The 24,742-nt window shown below is 38.8% G+C and overlaps 1 protein-coding gene across 4 annotated transcripts in view; it reads right to left on the reverse strand.

Annotated features, from left to right (window-relative positions):
* Positions 1 to 24,742, reverse strand: part of LOC149267621 (Small GTP-binding protein) — a 462,582-nt gene that overhangs the window by 194,795 nt on the left and 243,045 nt on the right. For all 4 annotated transcript variants that reach the window (XM_089433721.1, XM_089433718.1, XM_089433719.1 and 1 more), the window contains exons 11-12: positions 20,114 to 20,268; positions 19,912 to 19,969 (exon numbers count right to left, since the gene is read on the reverse strand). In XM_089433721.1, the coding sequence (XP_089289847.1) occupies positions 19,912 to 19,969; positions 20,114 to 20,268 (213 nt within the window). The remainder of the gene's footprint in view (positions 1 to 19,911; positions 19,970 to 20,113; positions 20,269 to 24,742) is intronic.

A 24,742-nucleotide genomic window follows, 5' to 3' on the forward strand; every position in this document is an offset into this window, starting at 1 on the left:
CCTGCATCTCGCACCATTGCACACCTCCATGTGCCATCCTGCAATGGTGCAATACTCTTATGCCTCTCGCAATGTTGCACCCTACTAGCCTCACGTTGTCCCAGGACCCCTGCACTGTAGCACTCTCTGTCGCTCTATCCACGTCTGTCTCTAATGACATCCACCAGTCCTACTACTTTTCGGGGCTCCCGTAGCAAGGTATAATCCAAGAGGTTGGGTACCTCAAGGATCCTGCCCCTCATCACCTGTAGTCCTCTTGACTATAGCTCGAGGTCTCCCCACGTTTTCTCAAGTGGCACATGAGCACTCATGGCACAATCGTCCTCCTCCTCGACTTCCTTCTCCGCCTTTGTAGGCACTGCCTTCGAGTCCAAAGCTTCTCCCTTACTCTTCTTCCTAGGACATTGGTTCGCAAAATGACCCAGCGCCCCACAATGGAAGCACTTGACCTTGGAGAGGTCCTTCTTCTTCCTCTTCTCCTACTTTCCCGCAGATGCTAGAGCCGCATGCTCTTCTTCCTCCTTGATCCTGACCCCTTTTCCGCTACTCCCCGCCTTGGTCAGCTATCTGATCTCTTCTTGTCGAAGAGCCACCCACAGTTCTTCCCAATCTGGAAGACTCGTCCTGCCCAGTATGCTCTGGACAAATACCTCCCAATCCTCGGAAACTGCATTCAATGCGGTCCTCACCATCAATTCCTCATCCGGCGTGGCTCCTATGTAAGTTAGCTGGTCACAGATATCCTTCAACCGTCCGAGGAAGACATCTATCTTATCTCCCTTCTGCATCTGGTATGCCCTTAGCTGATTCTCCAGGAGCATCTCCCTCTGCACAGAAGTATGCTGGTACAATGTCTTCAAGACATCCCACATCTCCCTCTGCACAAAAGTATGCTAGTACAATGTCTTCAAGGCATGCTGGTACGATGTCTGTCTAGAATGGACAAGATCATGACCTTCAAGACCACAAAGTTGGATGCTCTATCCAGCCTATCCTGATTTCTCAACCCATTCACGATGATCTCATTGCTCTTCTTTCGACTCCTCTGAGTCTCTCTACTTCCCTCCTGGAAGTCCTTTGTTCAACTTCTGTTGAGTCTCTCAACTTCCCGTCTGGAAATTCTCAATTCAACTCTCTCTGAGTCTCAATTTCCCTTTTCGAAATCCCTCTGCCAACATCAAGTTGCCCCACTCCGATCGTTTGTGCAACTGCACCACTAATCCGGATTCCTTGGCTAGAAATCCGTCTCAGTAGCAACTCCCTCCACCTTGGTCTTGCCTTGTTAGGTGTTGTTCTGACCACAATACCCCACCAGCTTCGCTCCGCAAATCACCCATAGCCTCATATACCCCAACAACTGAAGGATTGAGCCACCTCGCTTTGCGCAATCCCGGCAATGGCAAATCAACTCCCCCAGCGAACTGCATCAGCCCTACTGGCCTCTGCGTGGCTCTGTGTGAGTCTAATTTTGCCTCCCTTAGCCTCTGCGTTGCCTTTCTCTAGCCCAGAATGATGACGCAATCCCTCTGCGTCACTCCTTCCTCTATCACCTTCTGTAAGGATCAGCGTTGTCACTCGGGACAGCTCAATCTGCTGCAAATGCTTTGCTCGACTGATGCCTTCAGTTTTCCTGTGATCTACAACCACGCTCTCATACCATGTTGGAATTTCTAAGTTTAACTCGTTAGAAATTCTTCCTGTACTATCTGGTTTATTTCTTCCTACTTGTTTAATTACTTAACAAGTTATTTACCATGTAAATACTGAAAATAAACACAAGTACAGTATCGACATCTACAGATCTTCAACTGAAAGAAAACACACAGACAAGTGACACAGTTATTTTTGGACCAATGTCCCCGGAAAAACCCAATGTGGAAAAACCGGTGTAGCTATTCAGAGGGTTATATTATTATGCAGTTTATCTGAGTACAACTGGGTGCCTAAACCGGCTCACCTGACAAAGAAAAATATATGGCAGCAATACCTCTATATCCGGAAAAAGGTATTCAAAAAACCTGTCCCACGAAACCCTCTCCGGCACAACTAAAGCTGAGTGCTAGCCCTTCTGGCCTCTACGTCAGCCCTAGGACTCTCTATGTCAGCCCTCTAAAGCACTTCAGAGAAGGGAACTCCCGTGTGCACACAATTGTTCTTAAGGCAACCAACATATATCTAGTGAACTTATGATTTAGTTAATTCATCATATGTTGATCTTTAATTAGTGCATCAGTACTTTATTAAACATTAAACAATAACCATGTGCAATAATAACAGAATAAACCATCACACATAAGCAACACACATGAACACCAAGATTTAAGGTGGAAACCCAATGTGGATGAAAACCACCTGTTGCTGGCGTCTCTGTCTTCTTTTAATAATAAGAAAATCTATTTACAATCTTGTACTGGTGCAAACTCATACCAGTACGCAGGCACCCGCCTGCAGAAGGTTACAACCTTCTCTTGTTCTCCAGCTTCTTCTGGAAGGGATCTACAACCCCCTAGCTCTTGTACTAGCCGATCCGTTTACTAGTACGTAGGCGTCGACCTATAGAAGGCTATGACCTTCTTTCTTCCTCCAGGAACCACGTTCCATGAATTTTCAGAATGGATACTCCTAGATCACAACAACACAATTTAAAGGCCACATTTCATCCAACTTTCATGCTAGACCCATCAAAAACATTTAAACTTAAACTACATCAACCAACATTCAGTTAATTTGAACAATCAGATCACTAACACCAGAACACTGTGCTTAACCCAAAAGCCTGCATCATCATTCAGAACCAGCTGTAACCTGAAAAACCATGCATCAGAGTGTATACGCTACTTGGCTGAACCCAAACTGCGTGTATACGCTACTTCCGTTAATCAAACCTGCGTATGCCTTCAAAACTATTGCAAACATAAACTTTTGAATCAAGTCTGTACCAACCAGCAATATACTGAATATCTACTGTCAACTTGCAGAGCTTTACACAAGCAACGAAAGAGATCACTTCTTCTCACTTATACAATCAATCAATCAAATACTAGCCTCCTTATGCTTTCAGTTTTACATTCAGGTCTAAGAAGACTTCATTGACAGACAGCAGTAAAACAGTAGCACTGATCTGATAGATCAGTCATCCTTGAACATCAAGCTTTTCTTTTGCATACACTACTTGGAAGAGCATAACCAGCGTGTATACGCACCTTCATCAAAGCGAACCAGCGTACATATCTACAAATACTTACTTCAAAACCTCGCTGCACCTCTGAACTTCAGACAAACCCAGATCACGATATTTAAATAATAAAATAGGTGTACATAATCAAATCTAGCCCAATATCTTGATCCATCATTAGATCTCATCCATCATCAAATGCTCAGGTGCATATTATGTCTAGATCAAGCAAAGCATCAGAAACCCATAACATGTATATTTTACTTTTGATATGACACTTCATAAGATATTCATTACTTGTACACTTACCCCTTTGATCTTCCCCTCCTTATATACTTAGATCCTTTGTCAATACCTTGGACCAAAACCACTTAGGCCCAATACCTTCGACCAAATACTTACGGTCAATACCTCGGACCAAATACCTTGGACCAATACCTTGGACCAAATACCTTGAACCAAATACCTTCGACCAAAACCTTGGTTTTCCAAAATGTATGCTCTTTCCCCCCTAAGAAAGTGTGTGTATAGGTATATGCTCTTTTTGTTCTACGAACCAGCATGTATACATTGTTTTGACTAAGTGGACCTACGTATACTTCTTAAACTGCTTTACATCAACCTTTTCCTTTACATTCTTTATCCTGATCGGTGGACCTAAGTTCCATCTTCCTGTTCTTCTGTACCAATGTCCTATTACTTCTAAATAGACCTATTACACTGTAATTTGCCATATTACTTCTGAAATGATTCCTTCGAACTGCCATGCATTCTGTCACATCTGATATCTCTCTTGTAGATTCATCTAGTTACGTAGATTCATCTAGTTACCATATACAAGTGAGCTGTTCTGGTACAAGTGGATTGCCATCAAGTACAACACATGTATCATAATGCCAACAATCTCCCCCTTTGGACTTGATGGCAACCATGTTGTTGTTGATTACTACATGTTGTAGAAATTGTTAGAGATAACAAGCAACACCAAAACACTCTCCCCCTTTGACATCAAGGGCAAAGGGTGGACCAGGATGAAGAATGTCATATCTAAATAGCTGAAAATAAACATTGATCATGCTCCCCCTAGGCACATGTTGAATTCTCTGATTAAAATCCCTCTTTGTGCATGTTCTGATATCATTGTACATGTTGTGATGCACTAACCGTCCATGCTCCCCCTGAGCACATGCAAAGTCTGCAAACATATTTTCCAAAAGAATAATATGACTCTATAACTCAACTATGTGAGTTTGACCTTCCTATCACCAATGACTCATACATACATCAATCTCCCAATCAGGTGGGGATATACCAATTTTGACTCATCCACCCAACCAAGTAGGGATATACCATATGTTTATACATGACAAAAATATAATAAATATTACATCATCCATCTCATGCAAAAAGGGAATACAAATTACTTCGTTTGTCCAATAGGACTCATTCAAATGTATGAGAAGTCATATCACACCCTAGACTTTTACATCACTTAAGCAACAAATGGTATAAAAATTTGAAGCCATAGCTAGACTCAGCAACCATAATGCCAACAATGCAAAATGTGTGTAAAGGCTAATGCTCCCCCTGAACATGTGCTACCTGTGCATTGTTAACAAGTCATTAATCAAGGGATCTTTGTCAGTCAGATAAAAATTAATGAACAAAACATATCATTAGATTGTAATCATCAACATCCAACAGAGCACCCATATCAGAGTCTGACTCACTGTTTTCCTACCAAAACAATTAATACACTCCTTCAGCCACATAAACCCATGTGTATACGCGACTATACTTCATGAAACCTGTGTATAATAATCTTTCTCTGGAAAGCTAGATTTGACAGCAGGATGATGCAACAACTACTCCCAACTTTTGTCTAAGATATTCAAATGTTTCTCTGGGCAGTGGTTTAGTGAATATATCAGCAACCTGTTCTTTGGAGGGGACATACTCCAATGAGACCTTTTGTTCCAACACTTGTTCTCGTAGAAAATGGTACTTGATGGGTATGTGCTTATTCTTGGAGTGCATGACTGGATTCTTTGAAATACTGATGGCACTTGTATTATCACATAGAATGGAGATGGGTGGAGTACATGTGATCTAAATGTCTTGCAAAGTTTGTATCATCCAAAGTAGTTGTGTGCAGCAAGATGTAGCAGCCACATATTCTGCTTCAGTTGTAGATAAGGGAATTGAACTTTGTTTCTTACTTAACCAAGACACTAACCTGGAACCCATATAGAATACACCACCACTAGTGCTTTTTCTATCATCAACACTTCCTGCCCAATCTGCATCTGCATATACATGAAGAGTAAGATCTACATCTCTAAGATACCATAGTCCAAAGTCCTGAGTTCCTTGAAGATATTTGATAATTCTTTTGACTGCTTGAAGGTGTGATTCCTTTGGATTTGCTTGGAATCTTCCAACTATTCCTACTGCATGCATGATGTCAAGTCGGGTACCTGTTAGATAAAGCAGACTGCCAATCATGGATCTGTAAGTTGGTTGGTGTACTACTGTTGATGCATTGTTTGAGCTGAGACTGCATTCTGTTACCATTGGAGTACATACAGGGTTAAAATCTTCCATTCCGTACTTTTTCAAGATCTGCTTGAGATATTTGGTTTGTGAAAGAAAAATACCATCTTTAGTTTACTAAACTTGTAGACCAAGAAAATCGGTAAGTTCACCAAGCAAGGACATTTCAAATTCTTGTTGCATTACTGAAGCAAAATTCAGACTCATGGATTCATCATTGCTACCAAAAATGATATCATCAACATAATAATAATTAGCAATTTATCATTTTCAATCTTTGTATATAAATTGTTATCTGCAGAACCTTTTGTAAAACCTTGTTGGTGTAGATATTTGTCAAGGCGGTAATACCAAGCCCTTGGAGCCTGTTTCAAACCATAGAGCCTTTTTGAGTCTGCATACAAGTTTTGCATCATTTCCAAGAATGAATCCTTCTGGCTCTTCAATATAAACTTCTTTTTCTAAATCTCTATTAAGGAAGGCTGATTTTACATCCACTTGGTATACTTTGAATTTCCGAAAACTGGAAAGAGCAAGAAACATTCTTATGGCTTCAAGTCTGGCAACTAGTGCAAAAGTTTCTTCAAAATCTATACCTTCTTGTTGAGCATACCCTTTACAAACAAGTCTGGCCTTGTTTCTAATGACTTCTCCATTTTCACTCAGCTTGTTCTTGAATATCCATTTAGTCCCTATAACATTTTTATCATAAGGTCTAGGAACTAATTCCCAAGTGTTATTTTTTTTAATTTGCTCGAGTTCTTCATCCATGGCCTTGACCCAACATTCATCTTTGCATGCTTCATTTACATTTTGAGGTTCGGTGGAGGATAGTAATGCTAGATAGCTTGATGTCCCTGTAATAGTTCTTCTTGTCTATACACCAGCGTCCCTTTCTCCTAAAATTTGAGTTTCTAGATGATTTTTCTGAACATACCTAGACGGAGTCTTTTATTCTACCATTATATCTTCTTCTGGTGTTGCATTGGTTTCTTCTTCAATATAATTTTGATTTGATGTGGGAAAGTAATCCCCATCTTCCTCATTGTCATAATCTTCTGTTGATTTTATCTGTTTTGGATTTCTGCATTCTTCATCAACTACAACATAAATGTTTTCAACAATTTTCCCAAGTCTTTTATTATAACATTTATATCGTTTACTACTAGAGGAATAACCAAGAAGAATACATTCATTTGCTCTAGGTTCAAACTTACCAAGTTTTTCATCAGTCCTTTTGATAAAACATTTGCTTCCAAAAACTTTAAAGTATTTTACAGTAGGAGTCTTACCATACCAAAGTTCATGTGGAGTTTGAGTGTTATTTACCCGAACATTTGCTTTGTTGAGAATAGTCACGGCAGCAAATGCAGCTTCACCCCAAAAGGTTGAAGGAGTTCCAGATTCATCTAGCATAGCTCGAGCCATTTGTTGAACTGTTTTGTTCATCCTTTCTACCACACCATTTTGCTAAGAAGTTATTGTGGTGGAGAATTGCCTTTTTATTCCATGTTGCTCACAAAATTCAAAGAATTCATCCGATATAAATTCCCCCCCCTCCGATCAGATCTGAGGCATTTGATTTCTCGATCTTATTCATTTTCAACCAAAGCTTTGAAGGCTTGGAACTTTTCAAATGCTTCATCTTTATGCTTTAGAAGACCTATCCAACACATTCTGGAAGAATCATTAATGAACAAAATAAAGTATTATTCTCCACGAGGTGACTTTTTCCTTGTTGGTCGACATAAATCAATATGGAGAAGTTCAAGAGGCTTACTAGCTGACCCTTCTTTTTCCACGAAGTGAACTCTGGTTTGCTTACTGATTTGACATGGTTTGCATATTGTATTTTCTGGAATGCGGATATCTGAAAGATCACGAATAGCCTTGAGTCTGCATGCTTTTCTTATTTGAGAAAAGCTTAGATGACCCAATCTTCTATGCCACAGCCAATTTTCATCATTTTTGCTTAGATAGCACTGTTGTTGTCCCCCTTTGAGTATGTATAAGTTGTTTGGAGTTCTTGTACCTTTGATCACGGTCTCTCCTATATCAAGCTCACGAACAACACATCTGTTTGATCGAAACACCACTTCATTTCCTTGATCACACATTTGACTGACACTCAATAGGTTATTCTTTAAACAATCTACATACATAACATTCCCAGCTTTAACCTGTTATTTCAAGAAAACAGAACCTTTACCTTTTATGACAGCTGGAGTGTCATTTCCAAATGAGACATTATTTTCCTTTTCTAAGGGGCATTATACGAGTGAAGTTTCTCTTTGTCACCTGTCATATGTTTGGAGCATCCACTGTCGATGTACCATTGATTTTCTTGTCCTTCTACATACAAGGCTATACCACATCTTTTTGTTTGAGATTCTTTCCTTCTCCATATCTTGGGATTTAATGGTGTTTGCTCCTTTTGAGATGTTTGCCGAAATTTGCTCCTGCATTCAGATTCTTCATAACCAAAGTTGTTACAAATTGAGCATTCTATTTCATTTTTAAGAGGAGAAAAGTTATTATAGGAACTTCTCTTGATCCCTATTACATTCCTTTGATTTCATGCTTCTCTAGTCATGATGGTTTTGTAAGCAATGGATTGAGCAGCTTTGTGCCCAAAATTATGACATGAAAAACATTGCCCATTAAAAAAGTTTCTGCGACTATCGAATCTATTTCCCTGTTGATTGTAGTTTCTATTGATATTCATATTTGGAGGAAATTGAGCATGATTTGTCTGAGGTTGGTTGTGGTTTCTATTGATATTCATCCTTAGAGCAAATTGAGTATGATTTACCTAGTGATCAGCTTTATGCCTTTGCTGACGATTGTCATACTGTTCATTGGTCTTTGTTGCATCAAGATAGCTTTTGGTGGAGGTTGATGGCTTCTGTGATTGAGATGCTTCTTCAGTATATCCAAGACCTGTCTTTATCAGAGGAGAATGTTGAACTTTGATAATTTCATTTAAAGTTTTTGATCCTTTAGCAAATCTAAGATTGAGAGATTTTTTTTTCTCAAGATCTTTTCTTAGACCCACAATTTCACATTCTAGTTTTTCATTGTGTTTTTCTTTTTCAGCAAGTTGGTATGTCAAGGTATCTATGATCATATTCTTTTCTTCTAAACAGATTTTGAGTTTAGAGATTTCTTCATGAAAGTTTTCCTCTTCTAAAGCATCCCAAAAATCATCATTGTCATAAGCCATGAGAAGTCTATAATCATCACTATTAGATAAACCATCACTATCCTCTTCTAAACTATCCCAAAAATCATCGCTATCATAAGCCATGAGAAGTCTATAATCTTGACCAGTTTCATCTTCATCACTATTAGATAAACCATCGCTATCTTCATGATTATAGTAACTCCTATTCACAACTTGTTTCCTATTCCTTTTTGCATATTCCTTTCATTTTTCATATTTATCTTTATGAGGACATTTAGCAGCATAATGACCGACTCTACCACAAGCAAATCATTTGAAAGTTAGCTTACCTCTAAACCTTCCAGAACCCCGTTGAAGCTTCTTGACAAAATTTACCTCATTTTCTTCTTCTAAAATGTGTCCTGATTCATTGTGTTTTTCCTTTTCTTTTCCTTTTGTTGAGGCTTTAAATGCAGCTTCTCTCATATCTGATAGTCCTCCTTTTCTCATCTCAAAAGCAGTTAGGATTCCGTGAAGCTATGTCATAGTGATATTTTGCAGATCCTGTTTTTCTTCTATGGCAGACACTTTTGATTCAAATTTAACAGACAAGGATCTAAAAATTTTCTCAACTAAGGTGACTTCCTTTATTTCTTCACCCAGATTCTCCATACAATTAACAACCTCATCTATACGTAAGAAGTAACTAGCTATATCTCATCACTATGCATCTTAAGAGTTTCATACTGAATTCTGAGAGATTGAAGCTTAGCACGTTTTACCTGAGAGTCTCCTTCGTAGCTCTGAAAGATTTTGTCCCATGTTTCTTTCGGTGATTTAAGTTGCATGACTTTGATAAACTCTGATTGTGACAAACTTCCCAATAAAGTATTGAAAGCTTTGGCATTGGTTTCATATTGCTTTTTACCTGCTGTGTCTGTAGGAATTGCCGTTGGAAATTTATATCCTCCTTCCACAATTTTCCAGATATCTGTTCCAAGAGATTGTAGATAGGTTGTGGCTCTTATTTTCCAGTAAACAAAGTTGCTCCCATCGAAAATTGGCAGTCTGATGGATCTCATGCTTTCATGATTACTCATCTTAATGGATCTTCCTTCAAGCGATCAAGCTTCTTCTGAAGGACCTGCTCTGATACCAATTGTTGGAAATAATACTAAGAGGGGGGTGAATCAGTATTTACAAATCAATAACTTTTTCATTTCCATTATCAGATTTATATACGCTACTTCAGAGAATGGAACTCGCGTATGCACGCAACTGTTCTTAAAGAAACCAGCGTATATCTAGTGAACTTATGATTCAGTTAATTCATCATATGTTGATCTTTAATCAGTGCATCAGTACTTTATTAAACATTAAACAGTAACCATGTGCAGTAATAACAGAATAAACCATCACACATAAGCAGCACACATGAACACCAGATTTAAGATGGAAACCCAATGTGCGTGAAAACTGTTAGCGCTTGAATTTGGCCTCAGGCTGAAAAAGACAAAATCCAAGGCAACATCAAACCACTTAGCCTCGTAGCTAGCCCTACAGGGACAGGAGAGGGCTCTCTCCTTATGTTTTAAAACTCCGACTCCGACTCCGACTCGGCCGAGGGTCAACTCCGACTCCGACTCCGACTCGGTATTGACTCGGCCGGCTCGATTTCAGTGACTCGGTCGTTGTAAAAAATACATTAAATATTTATTTTTTTATAACACATAATTTTAAAGATTTTCATTCATGTTTCCAAACACACAGCATTAAATATAGATAGAAGACAACATATTATCAAAGTAGGCTCATGAATATATCCATTATATCAAAATGGCACCCAGTGCATTGTCCAATACATACACGATGATGATATAGAGATCAAAACAAAAACAAATAACCAAGGAGGCTATAAATGGCCTCTACAACAAAAGTCTGTGACCAGTACTACTAGCTACTGCTAGAGTTGCCAACATCATCTGGCTCAGTGTTACTTGGGAGCGGGAGCGAAAGTGGGGAGCAAGAGCGAAAACGGGAGCGGGAGCGACATTTTCAGAAGCTCCTGGTTTGGGAGCGAATCCTGGAGAAGTTCGACAACCAATGTCACTAACATCAAGGTACAAAGAGGGATTGGTGCTTTTGGTTAAATACGAGTTCCATACCCTAATACAGGACAAAATTCAATGGAAACATTGCAATCCTCCAATCCTGAAATCCTGAAACACTGATAAGTCTGCTGAATTTTGAATGAAATCTAAAATTCTACTTTCTCCATATGAAATCCAATGAGGTCGGAACCACTCTCAAACATCCTGAGTCATTTCATGGTAATGTTAAAAATTTAAGTAAAAGGATGAAAATTAAGATTAAGGAGAATGTCACTTTTACTTTAAGAATTTAACATTACCATGAAATTTGAGTAGCATATCAATACTAGGAGAGGTGAATGGACCCCAAATAGCACTTAACCAATTTCGAAAACACCTTGGAGTCCCCAACAATCAGCTAAATGTTAAAAAGTTCAAAAAAAAATAGAAAAATCGTTGTTATTTAGGGGGACTGGCTGGATTTAATGACTCGGCCGAGTAGATGTGGAAACGGCCGGGTTGACCGAGTCATGATTGACTCGGCCGAGTCATGCAATAACTCGGCCGAGTCAGTCATGACTCGGCCTCCCGAACTAGTTTTTCTGCTGGGTCATAAAATTCTTCAATGACTCGGATCAACTCGGCCGTTTCGGATTCGATTCGGCCGAATTTTAAAACTATGCTCTCTCCAGGTCTATCTCGGCAAAAGTTCTTCAAAGGGTTGAGATGACCAATAAAGAACACTGATTTTAGGCTAGTAAACCGATAGGGAAAGTTTGATTTTAAATTTTTAGGGTTTTGTTGGAAAACTGAGCACGGCAATTTTGGGTGCAGGGATGAGACACAGTTTTTGCAGAGGTCTTTTTGGGGCAAGGTAGGAGATTGTCTTGATGCCTTTGAAATAAGTGAATGGATAGATATGATCGGTGAGGAGCTAAGGAGAGCAAGAAACCATCGAGAGTTCTCCTTAAACAGATGAAAACATAGATATTAAGCAAACTTAAAGGCAGAGCATAGAAACCATGAATTCTACCTTAACACTTCATTTACTTAATTTGCAGAATAGAAGAGTAGGAAAATGATACACATAACAAACTTACAAGTACATGAGAGAAAAACACCATCAACACAAATCACCACAGGAATCCCAAATAGTGCTGCAAAACCCTGGTCTTTCCTTTGCCAAAATTGCAGAGATACAAAGAGTAATACAGTCTAAGCTTATCCCTCAAGAGTCCAACCATGAAAATGACTAAAAAAATACATAATATAAGCAGGCTAACACATTCCCTTGCCTCTAGGGGTCGAGCTCATCATCCTAGGAGCTGTTTCAACCAATTCTAAACTGAGCACTACAATCTAGGCAATTAAAACAACTTGCCTCTATAAGCTAGGAAACCAATTCATTCATTAATTTTTTGCTATTTTATGAATGAATCTTCTAGAATAGGTAAATAAGTGTCATGTCAACATAAAATTACATTAATTACATCAAGGAGGGTGAAAAATCCCACCAAAAGTCAAAATTGGTCAAATGTTGCGTTTTCCTGAGCTGAAGATGAAAAATAGAGAAAATGTCCTGATGCGTAGCACGCCATTTCTCAACGCGTAGCGCGCATTTGAGCCCACTTTTGGGGCACTTCCCGGCATCCAAATGAGGCACAAGTGGGCTTGTTGGAAAGGTCTGGATGTCTACTCTCCAGCCCAAGTGGAATTTCTCAATTTGGTGGCCATTTGCCCCTCCAAAAATGCAATCTCCCAAGACTGCTTCCTGTGTGTCCAAAAAGTGGCAGAAGGTCATTTTTTGCTTGTTTTTTGACCTTTTGAGGGCCCAAACCTCAATGAAATGTCTTGGCAGTGGCTGAGCAAGTGTAATTTGTCATGAAAAATCCAAAAATGCTAAGTTTTTGTGAAATGGACCTCCCCAACTTCAGGGTAGCGCGTGGCGCGCTACGCGTTGAGGGCAAAAACCTGTTTTTAGCAAAAAAAAAATCAAAATTGACCAAAATTGCTCCAAATTGTCTGAATTTTGAGCTGGAGGTGTATCATTGAGCACCATGCTCCTTCAAGGTGGCTTCAGCCAAAATTTGAAGTGGATCAGGCCTTTTCCGCCAAGTGTGCTTTGAGTACCTTCATTTTCGCTTTGCACACATGCATGCGGGCCCAATAATGATTCTTCATGTGGCGGAGCATATCTTTGTCCCTGTTTGCCTTGGCTAGCAACTTCTCTAAATGAGTGTTCACCCGAATGAGCATAGACCCTTGCTCAATAGGTGTCAAATCACCGGGTCTCTTGCGAGCCAAGTTCCGATCTTCTCGGATTCGCCGCAACTCATAAAGAGTGTGTTCATCTTCTAGCTGCTTGTTGCGCTGCTCCAAGTAGTTGATTGTCCAATTGGCCATTTCCAACTTCTGTTGCAACAAGCGATTCTCAGCCTTTTGTTGCTGAATGATCTCCTTTAGCTCCGAGCTAGGAGAACTGATATCAAGATCAATAATATCCGTGTCCGGATCTCCTGAAGGTCCCTCATCAAATATGGGTTGCTTGCCTCTGTCCTGTACCTGTACCTGTACCTGTGCTGCAGAAGGCGAGACCCTTTCCACCTGATGTGGAGATAATACTCGCTGTGCCGATGAAGAAGGCGAGACCCCTTCCACCCTAGGTGGAGATAATACTCGCCATGCAGATGCAAATAAGGCCCTGTGGCCTCTCTGATATGTAACATATGAAGGAGCGCTGACATGCTCGGGCTCAGGAATGTCAAACTGATGTGAAGGCCCTCCCTCATCATGGACAATCTCGGGAGGTGGCTGTGGCACCGTGAAAAAGTCATGAGAAATGAAATCCTCCCAAGCAATACCCTGTTGTGCCAATTGATGCATCACTATGATCTTAATCAGTGCATAATGATAGATGCTCTTATGCTGCTGTGCTGGGCTCTTCCTTTGTACTATAGGCACCATCCTCTCTATGTTGCGACACATGAAAAATGGAATGTTCATCATTCGTACCCTTGTGAAATGCATCAACAAACGGATATGGTACGAATATAGACGTGAAAATCTGCCCTCACAAGTGAAATACCGAATAATAAGTCTCATCAACGGTGCATATTCATCCCTTAGGAATCTGAAAGGAAAAACAGCAGTTAAGTGCCTCATACACCCGGGTTTGATATATGGCTCATAGTGAAATCTGTCTAACTGCTGGCGCTTATTCCACTCCTCCCCTACATTTGGTATCCCGGTGGCCTGAGCAATAATCTCAGGTGACAAGGTGAAATCCACTCCAGCAAGGTTTACATGACCATTCTGCAAATGTAGGACAAATAAGCGAACTAGTTCTCGGTGATGTTGGATTTGTGAGATCCGCTCACAATATTCAAAACATGATTGGTACTGAAAACAGTTCATTGCAAGTGGACAAGCTTGCAAATGAGCCAAAGAAGTGGGCTCCTCCCTGACATGCCGATCACCTTTGCCACCCTTGTGATACCTCCTTGGCACTTCTATCTCTGGTGTTGAATCACTGTCATAACTCTGCTCATAATCTGATTCAGTTTCTAACATAGTTTTGAAGACAGGATGGCTGAAATGTATATGCTGACTGTGCACACAATTGATTGCTGTTTGACTTTTTCAAATGCTGTTACCAAGGGGACATAAATACAAGGGAATTGTTAGGGAAAGGGAAACATGAGGGAATTAGGGACAATAAAAATAAACAAGGAATTTAGGGAAGGGCAAGGGCATAGGAAATTATGATAATGTAGGGTTTGGGATTTTGTGGAGGGATATTATAGAATTTTATGGGCAATTTTAAGGAGAATGTTGGTGAATGTGGGGAAAAGAAGGATCAAAATGGGAAAACCTTGGACAGCATAACACCTTGAAACCCTAGCACAAATTAGGTCTTTAAATTTCACACAACAATTTAGGGTTTTCACTTCTAATTTTCATGGCATCTTTATCATATTTCTTTCACATTCATCTTGGAAAACTAAAACTAGCCATGGAAAAGAAGCTTACTTATATTTTTCTTGAGTTAAGAGAGAATTTGAGAGCTTGCTGGCAAGTCACTGGGCGAAAAACCCAACACGTAGCGCACCTTGCCCAACGTGTAGCGCCCCTCTGGTGCATAGCGCCTGAACAAAATTACACTGAGAAAATCACGCTGATGCGTAGCGCGCCCAAGCTGATGCGTAGCGCGCACCCAGCTACATAGTGCATCTTGCAGGAGGGTTTTGGAGACCTTCCCGGTGTCGAAATCGGGCGCAGGATAGCTCGTTGGAAAGGTCTTTGAGTCTACTTTCCAGCCCAACTGGAATTTTTCAATTTGGAGTTCATTTGCCCTGTCAAAAATCAAATCTCCCAAGACTGGTCAAAATGTGCCAAATGAGGCTGCCTCAAGGCAGAGTGCTGTTGCAGTCAACTTTTGAATGCCTTCCTCAACTCCAAATTGAGCTCATGATAGCTCATTGGAAAGCTCCTTGTGTCTAGTTATCATTTGAATAATCAAGAAAGTCATTTGGCCAACCAAGCTAGGAGAAAACTTGATTTTCCCAAGGTCACTTCAGAGGTGCATTCGATTCTCCTGAGGCAACGGTATTTTTGACATTTCTCTAAAACCATGACACCTGTGTAAAAAGTGAAGGAGGTTTTTCTTCCTTGGCATGTTGTGGACAAAAACCTCTCTCAGTTTTCCAAAATTCATCTTTGATTGCTCTGAAACATCTTTTGAGTGAAACTTATCCCGATGTGTGGAACAAGGGATTTTGTCGAAATGAAGCGAAATGAAGGGGATAAGGGGCTTCTAAATTCTTGAGGAAATTTTTGGGAATAGGGAGGGATGTTAGGAAGTAGGGGAAAGTGGAATCTCAGATATTGAGTGAGGGGAAGGGGTCCAAAAGGGCAAAACACAGGCCCAACCTAGAAAATTGCCAAGTTGTGGCAAGAAACTAGGGTTTGTGCAAAAATGAGGAATTTGGGGAATCTCAGTGATGGGAAGTGTTTGATAAGGTACTTTAAGGATAGGGGAAGGTGTATGAACATCAAGATATAAGTTTTGCTGATGATTTGACCGTCCAAGAGAAATTGCCTTCAAAACCCTAGGAGAGGGAAATGACCTTACCTAGGCGCAACTGAAGCATGAACAAAGTGTAAAATGAAAACCCTATGAATGATGATAGACTCAGCTGAATAGTGACATAGATTGGCATTTGGGCAATTTTGAAAAGAGCGAAAGCAAACCCTAGACCTAATGCCTAGTGACCAAATTTTGCTTGAAGGCTCACTGAAATGACAAAATTTGACCTTGACACTTCAAAATCACTTTGTAAGAGCACGTTTGATCACTGGAGGAAGGCTGGAAAGATTGACACTAACAAAAACCACCTGCTGCTATTGTCTCTGTCTTCTTTTAATAATAAGAAAATATGTTTACAATCTTGTACTGGTGCAAACTCATACCAGTACGTAGGCACCCACTTGCAGAAGGCTACAACCTTCTCTCGTTCTCCAGCTTCTTCTGGAAGGGAGCTACAACCCCCTAGCTCTTGTACTAGCCAATCCATTTACTAGTACGTAGATGCCGACCTACAGAAGGCTACGACCTTCTTTCTTCCTCCAGGGAACTAGATACTCCTGGATCACAACACCACAATCTGAAGGCCATGTTTCATCCAATTTTCATGCTGGACTCATCAAAAACTTTTAAACTTAAACTACATCAACCAACATTTAGTTAATCTGAACAATTAGATCACTGACACCAAAACACTACGCTGAACCCAAAAACCTACATCATCGTTCAGAACTAGCTGTAACCTCAAAAACCATGCATCAGAGTGTATACGCTACTTGGCTGAACCCAAATTGTGTGTATATGCTACTTTTGTTAATCAAACTTGCATATACCTTCAAAACTACTGCAAACATAAACTTTGAATGAAATCTGTACCAACCAGCAATATACTGAATATCTATTGTCAACTTACAGAGCTTTACATAGGCAGCGACAGAGATCACTTCTTCTCACTTATACAATCAATCAATCAAATACCAGCCTCCTTATGCATTTAGTTTTACATTCAGATCTAAGAAGACTTCATTGACAGACAGCAGTAAAACAGCAACACTGATCTAATAGATCAGTCATCCTTGAACATCAAGATTTTCTTTTGCATACGCTACTTGGAAGAGCCGAACCAGCGTGTATATGCACCTTCATCAAAGCGAACCAGCATACAAATCTGCAAATACTTACCTCAAAACTTTGCTGCACCTCCGAACTTCAGACAAATCTAGATCACGATATTTAAAGAATAAAACAGGTGTACATAATCAGATCTAGCCCAATATCAGATCATTCAATAATAATAAGTCATTATGATCTTGATCCATCATTAGATCTCATCCATCATCAAATGCTCAGGTGCATATTTTGTCTAGATCAAGCAAAGCATCAGAAACCCATAACATGTATATTTACTTTTGATATGACACTTCATAAGATATTCATTACTTATACACTTACCCCTTTGATCTTCTCCTCCTTATATACTTAGATCCTTTGTCAATACCTTGGACCAAAACCACTTAAGACCAATACCTTGAACCAAATACTTAGGGTCAATACCTCAGACCAAATACCTTAGACCAATACCTTGGACCAAAATACCTTGGACCAAATACCTCGGACCAAAACCTTGGTTTTCCAACATGTACACGCTTTTCCTCTTGAGAAAGTATGTGTATACATATACGCTCTTTTTGTTCTGTGGACCAGCGTGTATACGTTGTTTTGACTAAGTGGACTTGCGTATACTTCTTAAACTGCTTTACATCAACCTTTTCCTTTACATTCTTTATTCTGATCAATAGACCTAAGTTCCATCTTCCTATTCTTCTGTACCAATGTCCTGTTACTTCTGAATAGACCTGTTACACTGTAATTTGCCATATTACTTCTAAAATGATTCCTTTGAACTGCCATGCATTCTGTTACATCTGATATCTCTCCTGTAGATTCATCTAGTTACGTAGATTCATCTAGCTACCATATACAAGTGATTTGTTCTGCTACAAGTGGATTGCCATCAAGTACAACACATGTATCATAATGCCAACACTTTTGCGTAGACCCTAGCCACATATATATAGTGGTCAGCGTATGCATTTGAGCCGACATGACAATGTGAACGGTTGTGACTTTTATTGAGCCGACATGACTATGCTAGTTAATTCATTTGCAGGCCGACATGACTGTTCTTAATAATTCATTTTGCTTGTTGCCTTCTTCAAGGGGATGGTGCTTGTCTTGGAGGGCTTTGATCTAGATACTAGGTTGACTCATTTACATTACATATAAGCTCAAGAAGAGCATGACATTGACTCTTTGACTTTCCTATGAAATGAGCAAGAAACTCGTTCTTATAATTCACAAAAAAATAATGTTTTTTTTCTTGACAAGTACAAAGATCAAAATTACATTTGTAAATTCTGAACCTAATTACATTTTCTTCAACACCATTTAGACTAGGTATATAATTTAAAAGTAACCAAGATCCTTGCACTATACCTATATTTTAGGATTTGCACAACATATAGGTTAGTTAATCATTTAAGCAGTGGTTTTCGATCCAGTTACTTGATCTTAATTTGTACTAAGCAAGAATTTTGACTCCACAAGGCATTGGTCTCATCTCTAAATCTAATTAAAATCTTTAATTCTTGCTAAATTTAACCAAGTAGCTAGGCCACTCGATGGTGTCTCCTGAACAAATTGGTTCCCAACTTGTCTTTTGTCATCTCATTTCCATAGCGATTACCCCCCATAGCCTATTGTTGGGAGACAGTTAGAACAGAGTGGGCAGGGTTCAGAGTGACAGCCCCCACCCTTAGCTGTTGTCGCGGTGCCTGTACAATCTGAGCGACAACATACCCAATTCAGACTTTTAATAACCCTTTTAAAATGCCATTTATTCATTTAAATTTAGACCTTGCTACCATGAATTGTTATGTTAAACTCAAAATCTAATTCAATTCCAAATCTGTCAATGATGCCAGTTTACCAGTGTTTCAAATCTGTTTTGCAAAATTCAAGAAATTATCAACATACTAGTGAAATTTTGAAATTAACTTGGGATGTGCTTCAAATCTATTACCAAATCTGAGTTTTGTGGCTTCAGGGATCAAAGCAGAGATGTCGAAGAGAAGATTTTAAACCAACTCTTTTTCAAGACAAAGTGGGGAACCCTAGAAAATATTTTTTTAAATAATGTTCTTTAAAATGGAAGGAATGGTAGAATTTACCAAGAACAATGCCTATCCAAATGGGTCATAGAGTCAAGATCAAAGAACAAGAAGGTTTGAGCCATATAATGTTGTAACCTTGCCAAGATTCTCAAAAGACACAATTAGATAGAAATACCAAAATTGCATAACCATTTAAAAATATATACATCAATTTCTATCAAGTTTATGTTATTGCAAATAAAAATGACAGAATATAGTCAGCTTGGAAAACAAAATCCAATAGCATGGGGGCTGTACTTTCTAGAATATGATCTCGGAGTCCAAGAAATCAAAATCAATACATACTGCCTGTGATGCTTGCAAATGACGTTATGCACATGTCATTTTACAAACTAAAAAAATTGACCATGAAATGATCAGTCATAATACAGTGTAGGATTTGGAGTTGTTTGGGTAAGTATGATCATAACTCAAAACATAAAATACAAAACCATTTATTTTTAGTTTGAAATTTGTTTCTTATGTTTTTGTCACACGGAGGATAGAAGAAAATGTCATTGTGAGTTGCTGCATACCATATCAAGCTCACAGTGACATCTAGACAAATAAGACAAGACAGTTTTATTAATAAATAACCACAACAGTAGGTAAATGGAACCAAAAAAAGAGCTGACCTTTAATGCTGCATCATTTAGTTGTAATTTCCCCAAAGCCTCTCGTAATTCTGTAAACCTGTGTGCACATTGATTCAAACAATATCCTATAACTGTCAACATATAGGGTGCATTATGAATTTCTCAGAGTATAGACTTTAATTATGAGCAACAGAACCACAATAACTTCCACAACACATTGAATGGCCAGAAGAAGCTCAACTGGTCAGCGTCAACAGGGAAAAGACCACAGAACACCATTGGTGTTGCTTCCTTGTACCCTGGTAGACCAGTTTCTGCCCTTTTTACTGAGTTTGTTATAGTGTCCCCAACTCTTGCATCTAATACAGACCTTATCGATGCTGCCAAGTAGCCAACCTGAGGAAATAGAAAAGCAAAACCAATATATTTTAAAAATCTTGGCAACAGTCCTAAAACTTAGCTTTTTAGATGTTTTTACTAAAGCTAAAGAGCGTATTAGTAAAACCTGTTTTCAAGGTGGGATGAAAGGGATACTAGTTCTGGGAAAAGGAAAGGTTCCCTTCTTTGTTGCACATGCATCTTTTGCGAAACAGAGTACTAAATAGAAGAGAACACTCTAAAATACACCTAGCAAAAACACTCTTTTCATTGGCATTCTCAATCTATGGATGGGGAGGGGAAGAGATTTCACTGGTGAAATTGTTGCATAAAAGATTAGTGATAGACCACATTCTCTGAATCTCTGATATCTTTATTATTTCAGTTTTCAAGGGTAGCTTTTGCACTTCCAAAAGATGTTGTTATTGGTTGTACTTTTGAATCTCTTTGAGCTACATTTTTTGCTTAGTCATGGGCATTAACAGAATTATCTCATCTTCTCTTTATCTTAAGTGGTTAGTGATATTTGATTCCCAATTTTGTTCTTCATATTCATGCAATTGTATAATTATTAACAGAGAAAATTGTTGTCGTCTTTCTTTGTTTTTGTCTTCTATCATAGTTGCAGCAGCTGTCGAGAATGCAAGTTCTATATTAGTGTAATGTTCTCGGGAAATTAATCGTCTAAGGGACAAAATAGTCTATCAACCCCCTAGGCTATAGCCCTCAATAAAGGGGAACTCCAAAATACCCTATGTTGGGCAAGTTTTGGGTCAGCTGGGCAAAGAAACCAAAAACTGGGGTTTGGAGTAAAATTTACTCAATCAATTTTAAAAGAAGAGGCCCCTCTAGGAAATCTATAAATATGAGGGATAAATTCATTTTAGATCATCATTGTGGATCAATTTATCTCTGTTTTTCTTGAGTCAGAAGCTCTGATGATTTTAAGACCCCTTTTCTCCTATCAATTTGTTATGAATAAAATATAAATATAATAATCATAAGGAATAGTTAATTAAATAGTACTTAGTTAATCACGAGGCATGTCCCTAAGGACATGACCATTCATGAAAGGGTACCTACCTAGGTATATAAAACAGACCCTCATTTGTAACTAAATCATCTCACTTGTAATAAAATATTCTTATATAATATAATATATATTCCATGATGGACATTCTTATATACCAGATCTTCTGAAATATTTAACTTGTATACGAACTTTGTTCATTACATTGGTATTAGAGTTGTTTGATCCTCTGAATGCTCAACTGCTAAAGAGAAACAATCTCATCTGGCCTTTGGCCATTAATCCTTCGTCAACCTTGTTGTCGTCACAATTGAAATGTTTCGCTACACAAAGTTGGAGTTTCTCTATTTCATCAATTTCGTCATTTAGGGTTTTGGCCATTAAGAAAAAAAAAAACAGTAAAAAAAAAGTACATATAAAGATTAAAAAAAAAATTAAGAAAAAAATCATATAAAAAATATATTATTAAAAAAAATAGTCCGATGTGAATTTTGAAGGAGAACATTCATTTATATAAAAAGGTTCTACATTATTGATAAAAAGTGCATGATAAAGTGAAAAGGGAATCTTTCCAAATATCTTTGAAACTATACGTAAGAGAAAGCAGAGTAGATAAGATTATCTTGATTCTTCATTAAGTGGTTTACAAGCTTGTGGTTTTAGCAACCCATGGTAATTGCCTAGGTATTTTCAACGTAAAAAAAAAAACAAAAACAAACAAAAGGAATACAAAATCTCTTTATGTGAATGGTAAGTTTTACTTTTTATGTGGAGAAAATTAACCAAGTCAAAGGCACATAAGTGGACATATATTTTATATTATACCCCAAAGAGGTGAATAGCAACGTTTCACTAGGGTTGTAAATTTTCAAAACAGAGAAAAAGGATTATAAATATATATAAGAAAAATAAAAGGTTTATAAAAAAAAAAACAAAATAAAGTTATTAAAAAATTATTAAAAAAAAGAAGAAAGTTTAAGAAAAAAATATATATTATAATTCTATTTTTAAAAAAATATTATTATAAAAGTTAAAAGACAAGTTGAAGTACAAAGTGCAAGGGATTATATTAAAAATCATGGCTACATAAAAGATTACAAGGTTACATTGGTGGAGTCAATCATTGAAGAGAAAAGAATGAAGTCTAATTCAAAAATGATGGAAGAAAGATTCTCTTGTAAACGTGGCATGATCCCATATTATGGATTATGTACATTAAAAAGGAATATCCAAGGAAAATATATTAATATCATTATCAACGAGAATCATCAAGAAAATTACATTAATGTTAATATAGCAAATCAATTATTCGTTTCAGGATCAGATATAATCAAGAATAAAGAAACCTCTTATTTCGATGTCGAATACAAAATTGAAAACTTGTAAGTAATAATTGATGAATACGAGTATGTATCTCAATTCGGTGTAGCAACTATGCTTAGAGAAGAGATTGACATAGTTTTTGGATTATCTTGGTTTAGAGAATTGGATACTTTTAAGTTTTAAACATTGAAAAACAAAATAGGATGTTCTCTTATAAGAAGATGGTCACATTCAGAGACATGACCATAAAGTCAGAATCATCAACACACTCATCACAAAACCTTAAGGAGATTTTGAAATTGGTGTTCCAAGAGATCCAATCCAAAAAACAAAAGGAGCTTGAAGAAGTCATCTCCATTAAAGACAAAACAATTCCACGCCTCAAAGAGCACAATGAAAAACTACTTGAACAAGTCAAGAAAGTTAAAGCCACAAAGAAGGAACTCAAGAAGCGCCTATCAGAACAAGATGAGGAAAATTTACGTTTAAGGAACCTTAATAAAAAATTATTAGAACAAACCAAAAGTTTAAAAGATAAAGAGAAGGATATTAAGGCTAAAGTCAACAATTCAAAAAACTAAAAACTTTCATGTCTAAGGAAACATAATCAAAACCTCCTTATGCAAATAAAGAAGCTTAAAAGTGACAAAAATTTGCTAAAAAACAAGTTAGAACAACTTACTTCCTGGCCCAGCGTCAACCCAACAACCCTTGCATCAACCTCTGGAGGCACTGCGTCAGCCTCTAGAGCCTCTACATCACACACGCTGGATCTCTGAGGCACTGCGCAACTCCTGGTTGCCTCTGTGTGGGCCCTAGCTGGATCTACGTGGCCTCTAGCTGGCTCTGCATCCCTCTCTCCCGGCTTCTGCACTGATTCACCCGGTACTCTCTCTGCCTCTTTGATTTTGTATTCACTGCCTCTCAGCTACAACTCTGATCACTTTTTCGACTTCCTCAACAAACCCTGCCCCAGAATATCGAAATCTTGATCAACTCAATGTTCTCCAAGTGACCCTCAAGCCTCCTCTTATACTTTTCTCAATGACAAATCAACGGCCGAGATTAGGTCCCTAATCAACGGCTAAGATTATACTTGGCTTGACCCATGACTTTTGGACCTTTCTAACACAGTTTTATATTAATTCACATTAATATTTTAATTTCCCTAAGTCTAATTAAAATATTAATTATTTTAATATCTCCCAAACTGTTTAGAATCTGCCCAAACCCTTTCTGAGTATTGGAGATCTCAAGTGCCTTAGCCTCTCCACCAAACTTCGTGGCTAGAGCACATCTGATGCTACCCCAAATAAACACTCCCTCTTAGCGAGGACTGTGCTCTAGCAATACTCCTCACTGAGTATTACTTTGATCATCCAGCGTCGGTCCCTGATGCTAGGCCTGCTGCCCATCATCTGTACTGCTGCATCTCATACTGCCATCCATGGCTTTACCACTACCACTATTGCATTTGTACGACAACTCCCTCTACATCCGTGTCGCTTCCCATGGCTCTGCCACTGCCACTGTTGCATCTGCACTGCAACCCCTCTTATCATGTTGCATCGTGCTGCCCATAGCACTGCCACTACTAACCGCTGCACTGCAACTCAATTACTAAGAAGTAACTAATCTCCCAACTCTGACATCTTTGTCAGGTTAGAAACACTCTCGATACTGAAGCTCCCTTTGTCATTGACAAGTGCTCCCTCTCTTACCTCTGCGTTCCTGCCACAACTCTATGCATCTAGCACTGCTACCTCACACTGTCCTGGGACTCCTGCACTGTAGCTCCCTCTCTCACTTCATCCGCATCTGTCTCTACCGACATCTGCCAGTCTTGCTACTCCTCTTTGGGGCTCCCGTAGCAAGGTATAATCCAAGAGGTTGGGTACCTCGAGCATCCTGCCCCTCATCGCCTGTAGCCTGTCTGACTACAGCTCAATGTCTCCCCACTTCCACTCAAGTGGTGTGTTAGCACTCATGGCACAGTCATCATCTATCTCCAATTCCTTCTCCGCCCTTGTTGGCGCAACCTTGGTCTCGGAAGCCTCTCCCTTGCTCTTCTCCCTCTAACATTAGATCGCATAGTGACCCAGTTCCCCACAGTTGAAGCATTTGACCTTGGAGAGGTCC

The sequence above is a fragment of the Pinus tabuliformis genome, chromosome 6, assembly GCF_031772625.1.
Source record: "Pinus tabuliformis cultivar Carrire ecotype Pingquan chromosome 6, CPIR1, whole genome shotgun sequence".
In the NCBI taxonomy this organism is placed as follows: Eukaryota; Viridiplantae; Streptophyta; class Pinopsida; order Pinales; family Pinaceae; genus Pinus; species Pinus tabuliformis.